This window comes from Lolium perenne, chromosome 4 (genome assembly GCF_019359855.2).
Source record: "Lolium perenne isolate Kyuss_39 chromosome 4, Kyuss_2.0, whole genome shotgun sequence".
Taxonomy (NCBI): domain Eukaryota; kingdom Viridiplantae; phylum Streptophyta; class Magnoliopsida; order Poales; family Poaceae; genus Lolium; species Lolium perenne.
In genome coordinates this window covers 137,746,043-137,766,498 of record NC_067247.2, presented here as the reverse complement: position 1 = coordinate 137,766,498, position 20,456 = coordinate 137,746,043, and the positions used below count along the sequence as shown (strand labels likewise).

The 20,456-nt window shown below is 41.2% G+C and overlaps 1 protein-coding gene across 1 annotated transcript; it reads right to left on the bottom strand.

The window, feature by feature from the left end:
• Nucleotides 1–2,931: 2,931 nt before the first annotated feature.
• On the bottom strand, nt 2,932–17,974 carry LOC127294013 (uncharacterized). Its single transcript, XM_051323745.1, has 12 exons — nt 17,685–17,974; nt 15,276–15,380; nt 13,770–13,856; nt 12,995–13,048; nt 12,752–12,897; nt 11,715–11,841; nt 11,491–11,628; nt 5,487–5,558; nt 5,341–5,414; nt 5,101–5,242; nt 4,321–4,399; nt 2,932–3,438 (listed from the first exon to the last, which is right to left on the bottom strand). The coding sequence occupies exons 1-12, from the start codon at nt 17,928–17,930 to the stop codon at nt 3,341–3,343; spliced, it is 1,368 nt and encodes a 455-aa protein (XP_051179705.1). The 5' UTR covers nt 17,931–17,974; the 3' UTR covers nt 2,932–3,340.
• Nucleotides 17,975–20,456: the final 2,482 nt, after the last annotated feature.

The window sequence follows — 20,456 nt, the reverse complement described above, 5'->3', positions numbered from 1 at the left end:
CACAAAGCATCTCCCTCGATTTGAGCTTCGCAACTCAGCCCGGCTGAGAGGCGTTTTTCGTATCAGGTGGGCACTGCTGAGATGGACCGAGCCGATTTAACAAACAACAAATAGCTAGCTGGGCTAGGTTGAGATGAGAATATCTGAGATCGACCGGCCTACCAAACACACCCTAAGTATCGCTGTTGGTCACTATCCAACACAAAGTTGCCGAAGTTCTGGAGGAATTTAACAATTCGTCCCATACACCTAACTTTGTTAGGTTTTACTTGTAAGTTGTAGCCAAATATAAGACCATTTACAATAATCAGTACTATAGTCAAGTTGCTATAAAGACCATGTAAAGATAATACTAGCTACTTCATCTAGCAAAGATTATCGTCAACGCAGTTGTACACGCAGCATGCTCGATAAGGCTAGCCATAGTGCTAGTATCATAGCTAGTATCATGCACATTGGTTTCACAAAAATGCTGATGTGTCAGCTAATTAAGTAGGAGAGCGGAGATTAGAGTAACATAGGTAGATACTGTATCATAGTGCAAACAACGAGAAAAATTAATGCTAAACAAATCTTGTACACAAATTTGCATTGAGATTCTAAAAAATAATAAATATAGCATGACTATGATACTATTCCATGATACTACCCACCATAGAAATAGTACCATGTAGTAGTATCACCACTATGACCAGCCTAATAGAGGTGTTAATCGATAGTAAAGCTGTGAATTATAACAATCCTTCTCGCTTTTCTCTGGGCATGGACTGAAAATTCCTCTGTTTTATACTATCAACTTGCACACAATGCATTAGCCTGGATCTTAAATACAGTTAGTTAGGGGCGCTAAGCATGCCAATAATGAGGAGGCAATGTGATAAGCTTCTCTCAGTGGGTGATTATGTCTATGCGGCTATGCGTGCTTTCCTCTTCTTAATTTCCTTTTTTTTTCCAGAAAAGAAGAATGACGATATGCAGGTATTTGATGTTGAAAACATGCAATTGCTCTTCTTAATTTCCTTCTCTGCAGGAGCCTTGTATGTACTACACAGCAGGACACCTTTCAGTGGCCACGAGCTGTAGCTAACACTGACACAAGTGTTTACTCAGGAACTGTCCCTATAGACTGCACAGTTCGCGATGCAAAGGAGATGGGAGGGAGATTTGATTTGGGAGCAGATGATGGGCACTGCCTGCTTGCCGCACACATGCCGGTGAACAGCACACGGCCATGTTTGCATAATTGCCGACATGTTTGCTTCACTACTTGACCCTTTTGCCTCCCATGTGACGGAGCGACCTGATGATGATGGAGGTAACCACGGCGTGTACGATGCAAATCACGACGGCTTCATGTTCCTTCGTCTTCGGTCTGTTCCTCTTGCCGGAGGGCGATCTCGTCTTGTGCCGTAAGTCCGGAACTGGCAGAGGTCTTGCTATGGCCAACATACATGTAGTCTTGTGATTAGAAACAAAATACTGCCATTTCAGAATCAACCTTGCAAGTATATTTTGTTTTCGGGTGAAGAGATCACCCTCCGGCAAGAATCTTGCGAAGCTTTGGCGTGACCAATGCAAGGTCGCCTGGGAAGGCCTCTGCACCCCAAAGACTCTTGGGGGGCTCGGAGTCATCTCCATTCCGGCTCAAAACTCGGCCCTCATGTCCAAATTCCTCACCAAGCTACACTCCGGCACTTCAGCCCCCTGGGCTTCCTGGTTCCACCGTATGTATGGTTGGAACAACTCTCGGGACTTGTGAGATCGCCACCACCTTGACACCCCCATTTGGAAGGACATTGTGGCAGGGCTCTCCTCCTTCCCTCCATCTCTAGAGTTTCTCTTTGTAACGGCTCCTCCACGGCCTTCTGGCTTGACTGTTGGCTGGATGATCAAACCCTCCAAGACCGCTTTCCCAACCTTTTCTCTCACTCTACCCGGCCCAACATCAATGTTGAGGCCACCCTCTCTCTAGGGCTTTGCAGCTCTCTTGGATCGCGCCTCACCGCTGCTGCGGAGGATGACCTTCGAGCCTTGGCTATCGAGCTAAACCTGGTGGATCTCCGCCTCGCTGTTCCGGACCTACGGGATATTCGCCTCTCTAACAAAAAAAAACTCTCAAACAAGTGTTTCTATGTCAACTCTTTCAGACATTTGCAGATGGATGACGTCGCGCCAATGGTTTGGAGGAGTGCTGCCCCCTTGAAGTGCAAGATATTCTGTTGGCTTGCCCGGAAAAAGCGCCTACCCACGAACGAACGACGGTTCAGGCACCACCTCTCCACCTCTGCGGCCTGCCTCTCCTATCCCCTCGATGAAGACACTGACCACCTGCTGCTCTTCTGCCCCCAAGCGATAGAAGTCTGGGTGTACTTCCACCGCGACTTCGACCCCGACGCCTACACCGGATTCTCAGACTTCTGCCTCCAACGCAACTGCACCTATGAAGAGGCCACCATCAACACGGCCATCGCCTGGAACATCTGGAAGCGCAGGAACGCCCTAACTTTCAATGGTGTCACTGATCACCTGTCTGTAGTTTCCCGCATATGTATTGAGGATATTCGACTGTGGGCCTATAGATGCACCATCTCCTCCTCCACCTCCTTTCTTAATTCCTGGTGTAATGGCTATGATCCCCCCTGAGCCCCCTCTCTCCTAACTTCTGCCTCTGGCCTCTCTCAAGCTTTGTAAAGAAACCCTGTAAGATCTTTGGTTGGTATAAAGTTGTTCAGGCTGGCGTAAACCCGCCGTAGTCCAGGTCAAAAAAAAAAGACATAACATTGCAGTAACATACACATAGAGAAACTGTGAGACCAGTGATTCATCTCGACCTGGTAGGTTGCTGTGGAAAACCACTTGCATCCACTGGCTCCGGTTATCCAACATTTAACAACAGAGAGACACCAAGGTATCAACGATGCATCTGACAAATGAACAATAACTTCGCTTTACATCTGAATTTAAATTAGCTGTACTCAGGAGCCAGAACTTGAGCAGCAGTCGCTAATTGTACTGGTAGTGCCCAATGATCGGCTATCCTTTAACAGGCTAAAGGTAACTGCTAATTTGTCTCACCTCAACAAGATATGGTTCAAGTCCACATTAAAATGATTCGGTGGAATGATCCAATCCTAGGTAATTGTTCTGAGAATCTTATTTCCCTTTTTTAGGTGAGGGGACAGCTTAATGACAACTAATACATCAAGAGCTATAATCTATGAGGTACAACCCTAACAGGAATTAGCAGATCAACGCGAAAATATGGACCTATGAATGTACATAATGGAAAATTTGTTTACAGAGCTGAGCTCCGAGTCTTGCATAAATCATACAACCTTCTTCACTCTAAAGATTTGAGAAGCCTGAACAAACCAGCTGCTTCTCTTATTCGAGAGAACGCAATGCAGAATGCTTGAACCTCGATGAAGAGATCTTCAACTGCACAAATCAAATAATTCACAGTATTAGTGTTTCAACAACAGAATAAGTATTCCACACATGATCATAAGGTCCTACTTATATGATTCAAATCACCAATCTCATGTATATTAAGATAACATTCTATGCAACTGGTGCAAAATTTGAAATACTTATATGCAGCATTGAAGAAGCCAATAGTGTTTTCCTACAAATAATCAGAAAGGGTCCAGAGCATTTTGTGAAGCTAAAATCAGGAACTAAATGACAATAGTTTAAGAAACTTTCTTAGACATGATCAAAACATCGACCTTCAAAAGGCTCAAACCACTGGAAGCACATGGTTAGCAGCTGTTTAGGAAATAAGTTTCTGAACCTTGCTTCTATTATTGTACCGACATAGTTTCCAAAAGCTAACCGAATTTCTTGGCATGCAATCAACACATATTTATAGTTCCAGCATACAATGAACAAACCATGTTCAATTATTATTATGATGATTTAAAACTTGCCAGGGAAACAACACCATTTTACATTTCTGCCAAGTTGTAACTACTACAAAACACTCCTTATAATAACTTTTAACCGCAATAGCGCTAGCCACATATATTAGTATACTTTTAAGCATACAACAGCATGCACACTATTTTTAAAGACCAAGATTGAAGTTCACAGGGCTATATGCTTTGCCAGCTCCTTAGTATATATCCAGTGGATCGTATAATTCCATAACTATAGATAGATAACTAGCTTGCAATGAATGTGCAAGTTTAAAAGACTTCTGAATCAGAAAATTTCATGGTTCGTGATATGTAGACCCATACAAACAGCACAGGTTAACTCATTAAGTAAACAGAATTATATTAGAAGAGATATATGTCAATTGTGTATTGATACACTCACCATTAATTATCTTGTTTCGAATGAGGCTCTGTAGAAAAACACAAACTAGTCTTACTAGTCTGTTTTGCATGTACTTATCCTGCAAACAATGTCATAATTTCTTGTCAATGCTCAACATAACAAACACAGTAATGTGCATTGGAGGAAATGAGATGATAGAACTCAAGGCATATGCAGCAGTTAAAAAAATTTGTGTATGGAGTAATTTCAAACAGCCAACGTAAGTAACTATGCCACCAATTTCGCATGCAGGAAGAAGGGGGGAAAGTCAAAAGATAAAATAGTATGCCCTCTTGTCATCTACAAAAATAGTATGCTCTCAAATTAGCATGTTGGTGGAACTGGGAGAAGATATGGATGAACTTTAGTCGATAGCAGTGCCCTTAAAGTTTGCAATCCACTTCAGTGGTCAAAATAGATTGTCGTTCTATTGTTTCTCTGCGCTAGTATCCAAGAATTAACTTCAAACCATAACAATGTCCACCATGTAGATAAACATAACGAAGAAACCACTAATATTTGTCGGCCATAGGAGAATCACAACTTGGTTGAGAAGGTACATCAAGACCTAGGGATCAACCGACAAGCATTTTAGAAGTTACAAGGATATCAAACGGCCAAACCACATTTGTCAATTTGGGTACAATGAATTGAAATAAATGTACATTTGTATCATAAACTTGTATTAAGAAACTATTGATGGAATCATGTTTACTATAATAGCCCAAGATGATCACCTCTGACTTTCCTGGAAAAATGACCTAGAAATTAAGAACAAACCTTAATATTTTGGCATGACCGAATACAATTTGAGATGTAGTCATGAATGAATCCTGCTGGTAGATGTACTGCTGTAGTAAGCCTATTTACAACTTCCATTGAATGTAGGCTCATTTCCATATGCACAAGAATATCGAAATAACTGTAAAATAAAAAAGCAAGTGTTTAAATGTTATGATAAGAAAACAGATAAATTAAAAAATATAGAATAAACAAAATGGAACATCTTTTGTAGCATACGAATCCATGTCAGGAGAATTAATCAGCTTTGACAGAACATCAACAGCAATTAGCGGATTATGTTCAACAAGGTCCTGAAACAACCAAAATGTTGGATCAACAACATGAAGAATGGAAAGGTTTCAACATGATGTTAGGATACATACAGGAAGCTTCTCTGGTGTCATCCCGCAATGATAAACAAGCTTCCAGTCCTTCGCTAAATCTGAAATAACTTGCTGCAAGAAAGTATATGAATCCATTAGTCATGTAAATGATCTAGTAGCCAGTATATTAGCAGACTAGGGGTTGTGGACACTATAAAGCAGCCACTGATGTGTGCAATCATGTGTGCGCAGGTAAGACGCGTATTCTTTCTCAAAATAAAAAGGTAAACACTTATTTGGCTGATGCAAACTATACATGTAGATATAGCTGCTAGTCAGCTAACCAGTTTTGCATTTTCCGTATTTCCAAAGATGGTATACATATTCATTTTGTAATCATAACACAGACATTCCTATCTAGCTGTTTTCATTTCTTCCTTTTCGGAATCAAGTCGCCTTTCCTACTCTTTTTCTTCCTTTTTAAGAGAGCAATATGGGTGGACCAAACTGAAATAAGGCATTTTCATTTACTGACTCAAAAATTGTGATGACAGCACAACCTATTGTGTTTGGATCTTTGGATGCAAGATTGAGTAAACAATATTTGCATGGTCATTAACCAGAAGTTAAGCAATTTGTACTTAACTGTATTTTCCCCAACTTATAAAAGCATTTAATACTCTAACTGAATCTGATAAGAACCAAATATCCAACCTGTACAGCCTAAGCAACCATTTAAATGTTTCCAACTTAGACAAATATATGATCCTTTCCAACTTAAGAAAACATTCGATATTCCAACAAACAAAACTAGATAATCTTGACGACTTGAATGCTGGCCATAGAGGAATCGTTGAGCTGGCCTGCTGCTGCTGTTTTACTTATTCCTGTTCGTCCTCGTGAAGTTAGACACACTCAATCACATTGAGAGCATGCCGATCCAGATGCCGAGGAACCGGAGTGATGGCGGGAAGACAGCAAAATTGTGATATGGATCTACAACATCATTCTTGACAGCTTTGTCCATATCATGATGACGACCAACGACACTGCCATGACTGCATGGATGCGTCTATACCACTACTTTCTCGAAAACAAGGGGTGTTGGGGATATGCTAAATAGGTCTACCCACAATGATACTTTATACCGGCAACGGCAAGTCCAGGTGGCCCACATAGGTGTTCAGGCCTATGGCCTGACCGGGCGGCCCAATTGCTGATGGATCAAGGTGGAGGTCTATTCCAGACTACGCAAAGAGGTTCTCAAACGGACTTGATCTAGGCGGAAACGTGATGGACAAGATACCGCTGCCATACTAGTATAGGACTTGTGTTAGATTCCAGCCAGGACTCTCCTCTGTAACCCTAGGTCCGAGCGCCTTTATAAGCTGGCCTACCAGAGCCTTTAGGTCAATATCGCAATACACATCACTGTAAACATGCACTTGTAGCCCATATAGTGATTTGTAGCAGGAAGTAGGATCTCGCCGCCTTTGTGAGATCTGAACCTAAGTAACTCGCGTATCCCCGTCCCGGACGCTCCATGCCTTAGTCCCCTCTCTCCTCGTAAGTTTAACACCAATAATTGGTGTTTGGTTGAATTTGATACATTTGGTCTTTGTGTGAAGGACCTAGCCATCAGAAACATCCTAATAAGATCCAATAGCCCGGGCAAGCTCTACCCTTACAGCACCAACTCAAGCACTTCTACAGCTCTCTCCACCACGGTGGACGGCGATCTTTGGCATAAACGGCTCAGGCATTCTGGACTGCCCACTCTTTCTTGTCTGTCTCGCAATTTTCTTCGATGCAATAATGTTGCCACAAAAGTTTGTATGGTCTGCCTCATGGGACAGCAGCCTAGGCAATCCTTTTCTTTCTACAAATACTTTACCATCGCACCTCTCCAAATAATTCAGTGCGACTTGTGGACCTCGCCAATTGCCACTTTTACTGGTCACCACCTGTTGCGCAGTCTCCTCTGCATCACATTCCGCATCACTTTCTCATGTCTCATATGGCACGCTAACCCCAGGATCAGCATCACAGTTTGTGCTTGCGTCTCCCAGTGTCACGTCAACCTGGTCCACCACCACACGCCATCACTGTGTAGCCATCCCAAACACAGACAAAATGCACACCCGAGCTAAGTCTGGATTTTATGCCAAAAAAACTTCTCCCCAACCATTTCAACACCAATATCTCCTATTCCTCCCTCCAAAGTAGCACTCAAGGAGTGCAATACTAGATGAATTAATGCTTCGTTGCAGAATGGCACTTGGTCTTCTGTTCCTTCTCATGCAAGTGCCAATGTTGTCACGGGAAGTGGATATTTAGGCAGAAACTTAACACCAATGAGTCCTTGGCCCAGTACACAGCACAATGGGACGGTTCATGGGTTCACACAAAAGGAGGGGATCGACTATGGTGAGACATTTAGTCCAGTTGTCAAACCAGCAGCTGTCGATGTGGTGCTCAGTTTAGCTACTTCATCTTTTTGGCATGTTCCCATTACTTCCCAGTTTGCTGACATATTTACCAAAGGGTTGCCAACGGTGTTGTTTCAGGAATTCAGATCCAGCCTGAACATCCTTCCGGGAGATGCTCCGGCTGCAGGGGATGTTGAATACCTTGTACCGTTATAACATTTTATCGTGTCGTACCCAAGCTCTCCTAGAAATTAAGATCTTAGATCTGATCCATAACAAGACATGCATCTTCCCATGCCTCCGTCGGTTAGGCCTCCCTTCACATAATGTAAAAATCGATGTGTATTATTGTGTGCATCAATACACTGAGACAGACATAATTCAACTAGCACATGACAATTTGGTATCAGAGCTAATTGTTGCCATATCCGTCAGGCTGAATGACAAGGGTTTTAAGTTTTCGGCAACAAGTGCCAAGGTTGGTCATGCACTTGTGCGCCTCGCCAACATGAATGGTCACGTTGGCAGTCATGATGCTAGCTTGGCATGCATAGTGGCAGCAGTCATGGCACCCATGTCCCGCTTCAAACAGTTGACTTCTGTATTGGCAGAATATTGCATCAAAATGCTATGTTCCACATAAACCACTATTGTGGGGTCAGGCCCCCTTTTAGCTGGAGCTTGATGGTCAGAAAGATCAACATGATCCCAGTACTAACGACAACGCGATCTCCTTGCATGCATTCACCGGCATCGGCATGGGGAAAATAATGCAACTGGAAGTCCACATTCAGGGAGAAACCCTGCAGCCTGTAGGCACTATTGGACTTTGGTCTCACGCACACATTTAAAGCTGACGAGGCTGCTTGTCGCCCCAACCTGCCCATGTAGACACAGTTGAGCTTGCTGGTCATGTTCTTCACATCTAATCCGCTCACGCATAAGCCATAACAGACCTGAACCAAGGATGGTCATTGTTCACCAATTGGTCATGCTGGTCAACTAATGGAGAGAAAGACATTGTTTTGGTAACCTTATAATTTTTCACGTGCTTGTGACCTTCTGTTTTTTCGAGTCTTCCAGACAATATACAAGTTTCCTAGTATGGGAATCCTAACATTATACTAATTTAATCGAGTATTAAAACACGGTAACAAATTGCAAAATATTTCTGGTGACAACCCTATGGTTGTGCCGGCCTTTTACCACCTTTCCACTTGCGCCTGCTGTAGGTCTTGCCGTAAAATGCATCCTTAACAGGTGGACCTATACATTTCTGATATGGCATATATGCTAAATATTAGCATTAGACGGCATAAATAAAGCTTTAAGCACGAGGATATTTCACGTATTGAAAAAAATAACAGGTGAGCGATAGAGCCTATAATAGTAGGAACCTACAAATGAGGGCCACGGTAAGAAGACGCATTGACATCTAAGCACTATAGATTTAGAGCTGTGTGATTACCTTTAACTTTTCTAATTAGGCTAAGCATGTCGCAAAAAGTATTGATGTTGTTGTATGTGGCAACAAATATCAGTACTAGTGCTATCTATTGCAAGAAAACACCTGTTGCTAGTTTTGCACAACTTGCTGTTTGAAAAATTGGGCATCTACATGTAGCAACAGAATGGGGTGTGCAGGCTTGATGTCAAAATAAGGGGGGGAAAATCACTACTGGTTTAATGTTCTTTTATTCTATCCCCTCTCTAAATTTTCTTCGAACATATTGCAAAGTTGCTTCGTGTTAGACTGCCTTTTTCATTTGTGTCAGTTATGACGTACTTAAGACCCTTATGGCATTTCAAATTATATCAAATAAAACATAGAGCTTGAGCTATCAATAAATTTAGATATGAAACATATGTAGAAAGTATAATAGAAATGCACAGAAATCTTAAGTAAAACTCTACTTGGTTTGAGGTTCCAGGCTATGACAACATAATCCCTTAAACATCAGGGGGTTATGTTGTTGCGGCTCTAAATCTCTGGGGATCAGATAGACTTTTTCCAAATCATAAGCTCAATGATACTAGAATAATATTTATATTTGCTGAAATTTACTATCCCAGTATTGACTATGTTTCCAGCCCCTTCAAATTATCAAACTTAGCCTAATCGAGCCCTTACATTAGTCTGACAAATGGCAGACTGTAGTTTCAGAAAGAAAAGAAGAGTAATCATAGACTGATGCGGCAAGGCACAACTCTGGGAAACTACACTGTCAGCTACTAGTTGCCTACCAAGTGACCACATACATATAGAGTAAGGCTGGGCAATGATCTGCACACACTTCGAACTATTACCACAGCCATCTTGACTCATGGACTACTTTCTAAGCTTACTACATTAGTAAGTTCCGCAGCACCTCAGAACAACAATTGCAGGATGTATTCCCTCCTCACACTACCTTGACATGGCGCTTTCCTAGCATGCCCTTTTCGACTTAATCCACTCTTGTTAGGGGCAACATAATTGCAAGAAGTTGCTTCATTTAAGAAAAAAAAGAGGCAGGATGGAGAAGGGGTTGTCTATGGAGCATAGGACTACTTTATTTTTGGACATGGGCTCTGCTCACAAGATGCCTCTCCAACCAGATGGCTGCATAAAAAATTGCAGCGCAAGCCAAGGGAGTTCATGTTCAATTGATGGAGACCATGTGTGGCAATAGTTAACTACCACGTAACCATGTCATCAACAAAAGTAGTGAAAATGATTTGGTTACATGGTTTGCAAAGTTTGAACCAGCACCCAGATCACAAAAAACCTACTCCATGGGAGTATAAAGGAAGGATCTATTGAACTAAAACAGAATAGGTCAGGGCTAATTTTGACTATCATATTTAGCAAAACAGAAGAATGTAAGAAAGTATTTCAAAAGTTTGGACAATACGGAATAATATTAAACACTACCCGGAAAGGCAGAACTATATTGATGAATATGAAAGACAAAAAAAGGTATAGTTGTGAGAGGTTTTGCCCAATTAACAGAAATGTACCATGTACCTGGTACTCCTAGGGTACCTACGGGGGCTCCAAAAATCATAGAAGCAAGCCCAGCCCAACATGAGGAGCACAAGAATCCTAGGGGCACGGTAACCCACAGCAGCCACCTTAAGTCCATTCCGACTCTTTTTGCTGATTTCCCCATATTGATATGATCCGTGAGTTAGAGAGTGATATCTGTTGCGAAATGTAATTCTACAAGGGTCATGATTTCAGGATTTGCTTCCTGATTTAGACTATGCTCGAATCCTTAGTGCTGCTAGTGGATAAGGGCAGCTGCAAGTGCAAGTGAAGCCTGGAAGGAGGAGATTTGGTTATGACCTCCTCCATGCAAATACATCCACCTACCAAACCTCTTTGGGGTCATTATATTTCTTGGAAAGAACCAGTAGTATTAGTGGAAGGAATGGAAGATAATGATGCAAATATTGCAGCGAGGAAATAACGGGGAACTATCAAGAGAAAGTCATCTCTAATATGTACTTCTAATGTAAAGGTGTGCCATGTATTTTGGAACTGTCGTCCAGCAGTAAAGGCATACCCGTAATCATACGAACTATCAAGTATATGTGCAACCCAGACCACTCATTATCAACATATACATATGAAAATAAGGATAGAAGAAAACCTCTTGTTGAGCAGGTACAAGTGGTCCTTTACAGGCTCTTCCAACCAAATCTCGGATCGAAGCCCCTCGACTAGTGTCAGCACACATGCTACCATCCCATAGTAGATCATGGTTGTTGTCCAGGTTCAACCAGTGCAACTGTATTTTCATCGACAAATAAATATATGTTCAGAAATAGAAGTGATATGAATAAACAACTTGCAACTCTTAACCAACGATCTTACCTCCCCTTCAATTATTTCAAGTCTGGGGGGAGGGGGTCTTATCCATGGAGGAGACAACCCTTTGAGTGGTGTTTGTTGAAGTAAATCTGCAACCACATTATCTCTTTGTGGTTTGGCTGGTGATATCCTAGACAGATAAAGAGGGACTGTGGATATCAGACAGAACTCAGAAAGAACTATCAAGATGGAAGTTATCCTATAGATGCTGTATCCATGCCTGTTCGAAATGTGAATTATACTACCTCCGTTTCAAGGAATAAGGCGCACGCGTATTTCAAGACGAACTTTGACCATAAAAATTGAGCAACAAAATCTTGATTATATTATATGTAATTAGTATCGTTGGATTCGTATTAAAACACACTTTTCAATGATACTAATTTCATACAAACAACCTTTATCTATTTAAAGTTATTATTGGTCAAACAAAAAGCACGTAAAACGAGGGCCTTATTCCTTGAAACGGAGGTAGTAGTATTTTTCTTGTGGGAATGGAATTAAAAAAACACGAGAACTTTTTCTAAAAATATGATTAAAATAATTATCTATGGACTCACAACCAAGGTCATGGTAAATCCATGAATTTAATTAAATTTGTTTTTTCTTATATACTATAGAGATAAACATTTCAATTCAGCATTATTCCATGGCTCCCATTTCAAAGCCTATCTTTTAAGGGAAAAACGAAAATAAAAGTAACCCCTATATTCTCCTTTCCTCTCTATTTCATGGGTGGAAGAATAAAAAGGAGGATTCTTTTTAAAAAAAAGGACTTTTCAAATCTATTTTTATGTGCAGCGGAAAGGAGTTGCGATTTCTTCTTAGCCCTATAGAACATCTAGTAACAAGAATATAAATCGTAAATAACAAAAAATTCTTGTCTTGCGCGGAAATTCAAAAAAATTGCTTATACAATTTCATCTGCATCAAATGAAAAAACTAATTCATAATCAGAGCAATAGAATTGTAAATTCAATTCCAAACTCTGAATGACCATAAACAGTCATTGGAAGTAGAGAGTAGTTGAGTCTACATACTCTAATGAATCACCAAAGCTTTGGGAAACATCTGGGTCAGGAATAACATTCCTAACTGTAGCAGCTGTGCAACTACTAGTGTATGTCTGTGGCTGTACCGCATTGCACGAGTATTGCCTTTCAAGCTGGTCTCTTGGCAGTAACACCTACAAAACAGATGTTCTCTGAACAATAAGATCCTACAGTATTTTGCATATCAACTGTGTTCGCCAGTTTCACAATAATTATATGATGATCATCTACCTGAGATGCATAAGAGGGCTCCTTCAAGTAATCTGCTGCAGACTGCTTCAAGATCTGAACATAGGACAGCAGAATTATTATAAATTTGGTAAAGGGGAACCCAACATTTGCATCACAGTGAGATAAAAGGAAAAAACTACAATCCAAACAAAATGACCATCACAGCACAACTTTTATCTATCTATGATGCATTCTGAGAAAAAAAACATTGTATTCTAAATTCTGATAGTCACCAAGTTACCATTCAGCGGATATTCTGTATTTCCAGTTTTAAAAAAAATTCTTGTGACACTGGCAGCATTTTACAAAGGCTTAGAACCAGACAAAAGCACAGCCTGACATAAACCTAGTTTCTGTGGTATCAACATATTACTAAGCTGTTACCCTGTAACGTAGTTTCTGGCACTCAAACACACATTACTTTTCTTTAACAACTAGGCTATTACCTTGGCACCTAACAGGGATATAACTATTTTCTTATCTAGTATTATGTACTCCCTCCGTTCCATATTAGTTGTCGCTGATTTAGTGGAACTTTGTACTAAATCAGCGACAACTAATATGAAACAGAGGGAGTATCTCCCGATATTTTTATACAGTCTGTGATATTGTGCATGTGTATACTGATGTCAACATATTATACTTTGGGGAAGTACATATCGTCAAGTCCCTTTGTACTATTTCAGTATTCTTTTCCCATATCTCAGCAATCATGCAACCTCGAGGCATGTGAAGTTGATCTAATTAAACTAGAAATCATACATTGTGAGAATACCTCCTTACTATTGTCCCCATTAGCTGAACTTAACAAAAGCTGGAGAAAAACTCGTTCTGGTCTCTCAGAGGTTTCGTCACATGCAGCCTGTAAAAGCAAAAGTAAATTAAGTCTTCTTTAGTATATAAATGCATACAAAACACTAATAAGATCGGCAGCAACAGTAATAAGATCGACAGCAACAGTAATAAGCCCTCTTGATGAAAAAAGACTTTTAGCACGATGGCAACACAGGAATAAGATGTCCGTTTCATGGAGGGGGCATGTACTTCGGTACATAACGACCTCCTTCAGACTTCAAACAAGAGAAACAGTGGGTATCTCCAACTGTAATTCTATAATCTATCATGATTGATGAAGAATTTTGTGGTAACGAATCGATATACTAACCAGAAAATTTGAAGTTACAACTCTACTCGTACTAAGAGAATAGCAAACACATAAGCAAGGTGAAACACAATTCAGGAAGAAAAAATAAACAGATCCTAGTAAGTTCGGCCTGCTTCAATAAAATCTTAAGATGCTTCTTGCAGGGTTCCAATTAAATCCAACCTGGTACTTGCTCTTAGTGATTTTTTTAAATTTTCCAAAGTTTAGTTAAATTGTTATTCATTCGTATGATGATTAAAAACTATTGAATGTTCCAGTGCCATTGTTGCTGAATGCCACATAAACTTCTCGTCAGTGCAACCACTAGCGCAATGTCACAACCCAACTGGAACAGTTCGAAAGAAATCTGACCTAGGTCAATTGTGAAGTGAAGCAAAGTGGGACATAATTAAGCCTGTGCATACACGGTTTAGCCAGTTTTTGGTGTGAAACCATCCCAGACCGTAATCGCTGGTTTGGACGGTTTGGTTTTTCGGTCTCCACGGGTTGAAACTGTTGAAGAATAGTGGGCGACGCCACGACCGCGACGGCCAGCGGATTCGCTCAAGGCTCGACCTGGCTAATGGCCAACATAATCGCCTGATCAATCTACCTCGCCGACGTCCAGAGTACTCACCAGTTTTTCTGCTTGCTCGCCGGCGGCATGGGTACTGCAGGGTCGCTCACGGACTCAGTTGCTTGCTCGCCTGACTACTGCAAGGACGCCGACAAGCTCTACTGCATGCTCTCCGGGGCGTGAATTATTTCCTTCAAACGCCACATCGCCGCTGCTTGCTCTCTTTCTTTGACTAGTACGCGCAGCACATGGTTTCCACGGTTTCAACCCGACTTAGAACCATCTAGTGAACAAACCATGAAACTGGTTTGGTCTGGGTTGGGTCAGCAGGTTGGCCGGGTTGTTAGTTGTAACCAAACTATCCACAGGCCGAGACATAATAACTTCACAACAATCAAAAATTGCACATGAAAATCACTATTTCCGGCAATTCTGTCTCAATCAAAATAGAAAAGAAAAGGATAAACAGCACCAATTCAAACATCCAGCACACAGGGCTGCAGATGTATGGCTTTATTTCTCAAAAATAAAAAGCACGACGTATAGACTTTACAACTTACATTTATTAAGAGTGGAACAAAAGGATTTGCCAACTGTGAGGAATAACCTTGATGAAGCATTGCAAATGCAATTAAACGCTCAGCTAGTCCAAACATCATCTTGTCCTGGTAAAAAAACAAAGTGCCACTAAATCAGAGCCACAAATTCTCCTTTACTAGTAGAACAAATTCTAGAAAGAAAGAAAAAAACATCAAATGAAATACAAGAGAGCATGCCCACAACTCTATAAATGTATATATGTTAGTTGATGGATGAATAGGTCTTTCGGTGCAATATTTTAATAAATGCTTGGTCAGGATATAGCCACCTAGAAAAGTGAAATTATATATAATATTAAATGCATTTGTTCTAGAAACCTCCCACATCTGCATATGTAACATTTGCACACTAGAACTCATTACTGCAACTTCAACAATTTCAAGTAAAGATACCGCAGGTACATAGGTGTCACAAAGGTCCTAGAAACCTTTTGAGAACACGATTCGATGTTTTTCTATGGGTGAAGTCAAACGCTATATCTCACTATCATCCAACACAAAGAGATACCAAATCCTTGGAAATTTTAGCACAAGAAACCGAAGGTATAAATTCCAAGTAAACATTATCATAAATGGGAAGCAAATCAGCATATTTATCAACCATTTTGGTGATTCCAACTTAGGTAAGAAGACCTGACGTTAATAATTCTGAAAATGCAGTAATATCATACGATGATCCAGGCATGTATCTTCATTACTTGTTAACATGATGAAAAGCATTTCAGTTATCATGTCAGATGATTAGTAAAAAACATATTTCAATCCTCCATTTAGTGCCATCCATAAGAAAGCTAACCTATAACCTAATAATCACAATAAGTATTGTCAGCATGGCTGTAATAATCAGAAATTCAGAAGAAACCCTAGTGACAAATGAAAAACCAGAAAAAAAAAACACGATCACTATTTTTTTACAATACAAATTTCAATCAAAATTCAACAAGCACCATTGAAGTGCAAAACTAAAGGCATCAATAACAGAAGCCTCCAGCTAAAATCAGGAAGCAAAAAAAGCTAATAAGTTGAGAGCTTTTGACCCTGAAAACAAAACAAAAAAATGAAGAGAAAAGGTGTCACTATATTTTCTCCCGAAACAACCATCAAAGATGTGACTCTACTGTGATTCCTTTTTCTTACAATCGTACACCAAGAACAAAGAAAACCGCAAGCACATTAAGAGGAAAACTAACTGCTATCATGAGCTAAAGGAATCACAGTAGATTCTTCTGTAGAATCAGGGATATTAAAAGGAAATTAAAAAGCGGCCATATTAACATTGTCGAAACAGCATATCTGCCGAGTTCGGGGATGTCCACCTCTAGGTTCTGCTCTTGCACAGTTTCACTGTTTCCCATCTCTTTCTCTATAGGTCCCCGAACTCGGCAGATATGCTGTTTCCCATCTCTTTCTCCCAAGAATTCCAATCAAGAGCTTTTTGGTTCAGTGACAGCGTTTGGTATTCTTTGACATATTCCTGACCAATTCTATTTTTAACCTCAAGGGCCGGTGTGTCTAGATCATATGGAGACCTTCATCCTCGGCATACGTCAGACGGCTGTGTTGCCACACCACGTAACGAAGGATCAATTCCAAGAGTGAATGGTGGCTCACATTTCGGAGCTATACCTCCTACTCACACGAACAGAACACCACCATCCTTCATCTAAGGTGTAAAGTGGGATCCCACCAAAATTTGAACTAGAAATCTCAAAATAAACAAGTGGGATATTGGTGGGAACCCGCTTGCAGTCATCGCACCTTCAGTGATTCACAGGGTACATCCATGGTTGAAGCAATCACAAGAGCATGTACAATTCCTAAGTTTCACGATTCAGCCGTGTGTTGACAATTGCAGAGCTGTACGTTTTCCCTTTATGTGCAGTGTTGCAAGATATATACTGCAATCTAATCTAGTACAATCCTGTACTTCATTTTCGAAAGGAACTCGGATGCAGAATCTCAATCTTCATCGGTATTTTTCAATCTACTGAAGTCCAGAGAGAGCAGCCAGAAATACAGAACTCCGCAGGCTGACAGTCACAAATTTCATAAACCAATTGCCATACAGTGGCCTTAAAATCCAACAGAACTTTGAAGTAACCAATCAAATTAGAGAAGCCGGAGTTTCTCACACAGAAGCAGTACCCGTCGCTGCAGAGTCTAACCCCATCCCACCCCCGTCGAAGCTCCAAACCTCTATCGACCAGCGCACCGATCAGCGTGCCCTCCCTTTACCCACTGTAAACCTAACCATCCACAATCCGGGGCCAAGCAAAACGGCGACTGACTGAACTAGGTATGCAGAATTGCAGATTTAGGGGGTGGGCGGAACGGATACGGGGCGACCGGGCGAGGGCGGCGACTCCTTACCTCGAGGACGAACTTGACGGCGCAGCCGAAGCGGAGGCGGCGCTCCGGCGGGACGCGGGCGAGGAAGTCCGCCACGACGTCCTCGAGCGGGCGCGAGACGCCCGAGAGCAGCTTGAGGAGGTCCGTGCACTCGTCGCGCCGCATCTGGCCCGTGGGCGTGAATGGTGATGGGTTAGGGGCGGGCGCGGTGGCGGCGGCGGGCGGCGCCGCCGGCGGCGAGGAGCCGGCGTCGTGCTTGGGAGACATGGCCGGGTGAGAGCGGGGAGGGCTTAGGAAAGGGGCGAATGGGTTTAATGCTATTTACCGATATGCGGTTTCGACTTTAGACAATGTTACTTTGGGCGATTTTTCTTTATTTTTTTGGTTTCTGGCAATTTTTGGCAAATGTTTACTCCACGCGTTATTGCTTTGTAAGACTTGGGGTGGATTTATGTAAGATGTTGCTGGAAAATTTAATCGTTCAGTTTTGAATGTTTCTTTCCTTTTTGTGTTAAGAGAGGTATAAATGCTGATGACCCAACTACCCAAGTCGATTTGGAAATGAATTGCTCCATGTGTGACAATTTGCCAAGCCAAAGTATGGTTAACTATAAAAAAATGTGGCTAGCCACAAAAGTGTGGCTTAAAACATGAAAGTCAAACTTTGGCAACAGTTGGCAAAAAAATTAAGTTTATGACAAATAGACCATATAATTAAATTGTGATAATAACCAAACACATGCCAAATAAACTATGGGTGCCAAATTTTGGTTTGACAAATTGTGGCAAGAAACCAATCAGGCGTTGTTTTTGTCTATTGTTGCCGTAGAGGCACGATATGTACTAGGGACAATAAGTTGTGGAAAACCAATGTAGATGTTCAATACTACAAAACGAGTAACCCCAACATTTTTGTGGGACATGAATTCTTCTAGATTTTGGAAAAGGAGCCAAGCCACCAAGTTTGGGTATATGCGGGGAATGGGGCATGATTGCCAAATCGGGTTCTCGGAAGACACCTTGTTTGGCACATTGCCACTATATGTGTAGTTCCGGTATCTCTATGGAATGAGAATAGCCACCATTAAGAAGGTCTAGGATGGGAGGGAATCTAAACTATCTTTTAGAAGAAACTTCATTCCTACCTTAATGGAAAAATGGTTTGAGTTTGGAAAAATTGCTAGTACTATGTAAAGTTCACTATATAGCATCATTGTCTATATTCCTATTGTTTGGTGTTTGGTGGTACCTCCAAGAATTCAGATTTTCATTGTGTGTTATCAAATAACTTACATATAACTAGGATAATCTTCAAAAAATACAAACCTTGGTAAACCCATTCATTGTATCTTCTATGATGAACTCTAATCCGTTGATCGTTTCTTCTTCACATGCATAGTTTGAGTTGAGATTTGGGAGAAGTCTCAGAAAATAAATCGTGCTAAACCCCTTCATTGTGTCTTCTCTGATGAACTGGAACCCATTGATCATTTGTTCTTCTAATGCATAGTTTGAGCTGGGTTTTGGGAAAAGCCTTTGATTTTTCAGCACAGACATTGGATGTGATTACATACCTTTACGTACTGGATTGCCAATAAGAAGCATTATACTCTAAATGCTATTTGTGTTGCGGTGTTGTGGAGCATTTGGAAACATAGAATGTTTTAACTTTTGAAAAATCAAACTTGGAATTATGAACATATTTGGTGGGTGATCAAGAGAACATTCAAGAAATGGAGGCATGGGTGAAGCCATACTAGGGCATGGGTGTAAAAATTTACACCCATTATTTTTGGCAAAATGCTTATATACGTGTACAATTCACATATAGAACAATATGTACAAATTAGCATAAATTGAGTAAAGTTTTGATTTTAGTGAAATATTATTTAGAAGTTGGATTTGCCAATGAATGGAGGCTTATCTCCAAATAGACTATGTTATCTTAGGTGGATCTATACTCATAGATGGTGCTGCAAGTGGTCGAAACCCGCTATGTCCTGAAGCTGACAACATAGGATTTGCATGGCTCTGTGTCCACTTTGGTTGTCCTCAGATGCCCTGGTGGCTATTTTGACTCCACATAACAGCTCTAGGGCTTCATCAAGCTCACCGGTGAGACTTTTTTTGGCACAGTGGTTGGACATTGGCACAAAACCTATATAACTAGGGTATAACTATGGTTCACCTATGTGCACCAACAATCTATGCTAAGCAAGATAAGAAACTATGTGATAGCAAGATATATAACTTCAAGCACGAAGGCTATAACAAAGTAAAGTGCATAGTAAATAGCTCGGATATAGGAATAACCGAGGTGACGCGAAGACGACGATGTATCCCAAGTTCACACTCTTGTGAGTGCTAGTCTCTGTTGGAGTGGTGTGAAGGACAAAGCACTCCAAACGCCGTGAAGGTCTCACCGTATTCTTCTCGACCCTTCCCACCAAAGGGAAAGACCTCGATTCAGTATGGAACCTTAAGGGTGGTCACCGAACCCGCACAAAGCTTGGGGCTATCTCCACAACTTAATTGGAGGCTCCGATAAATCGCCACAAAGGCCTTGCCCTTGAAGAATCTCCACAACTTAATTGGAGTCCCCAAGAATGCCACAAAGACCACTAAGCCGTCTAGGGTCCAAAGACCCAAGAAGAACAAGCCGTCTAGGGTCCAAAGACCCAATGTAAACAATGGAGGAGAGCAAAGTGGGGAAGAAGAAGCAACCATATTTTGAGGAAGAAGACTCCCTTTTATACCCCTTACCCAAATGTTACCGTTGCTTGCGTGACAAGG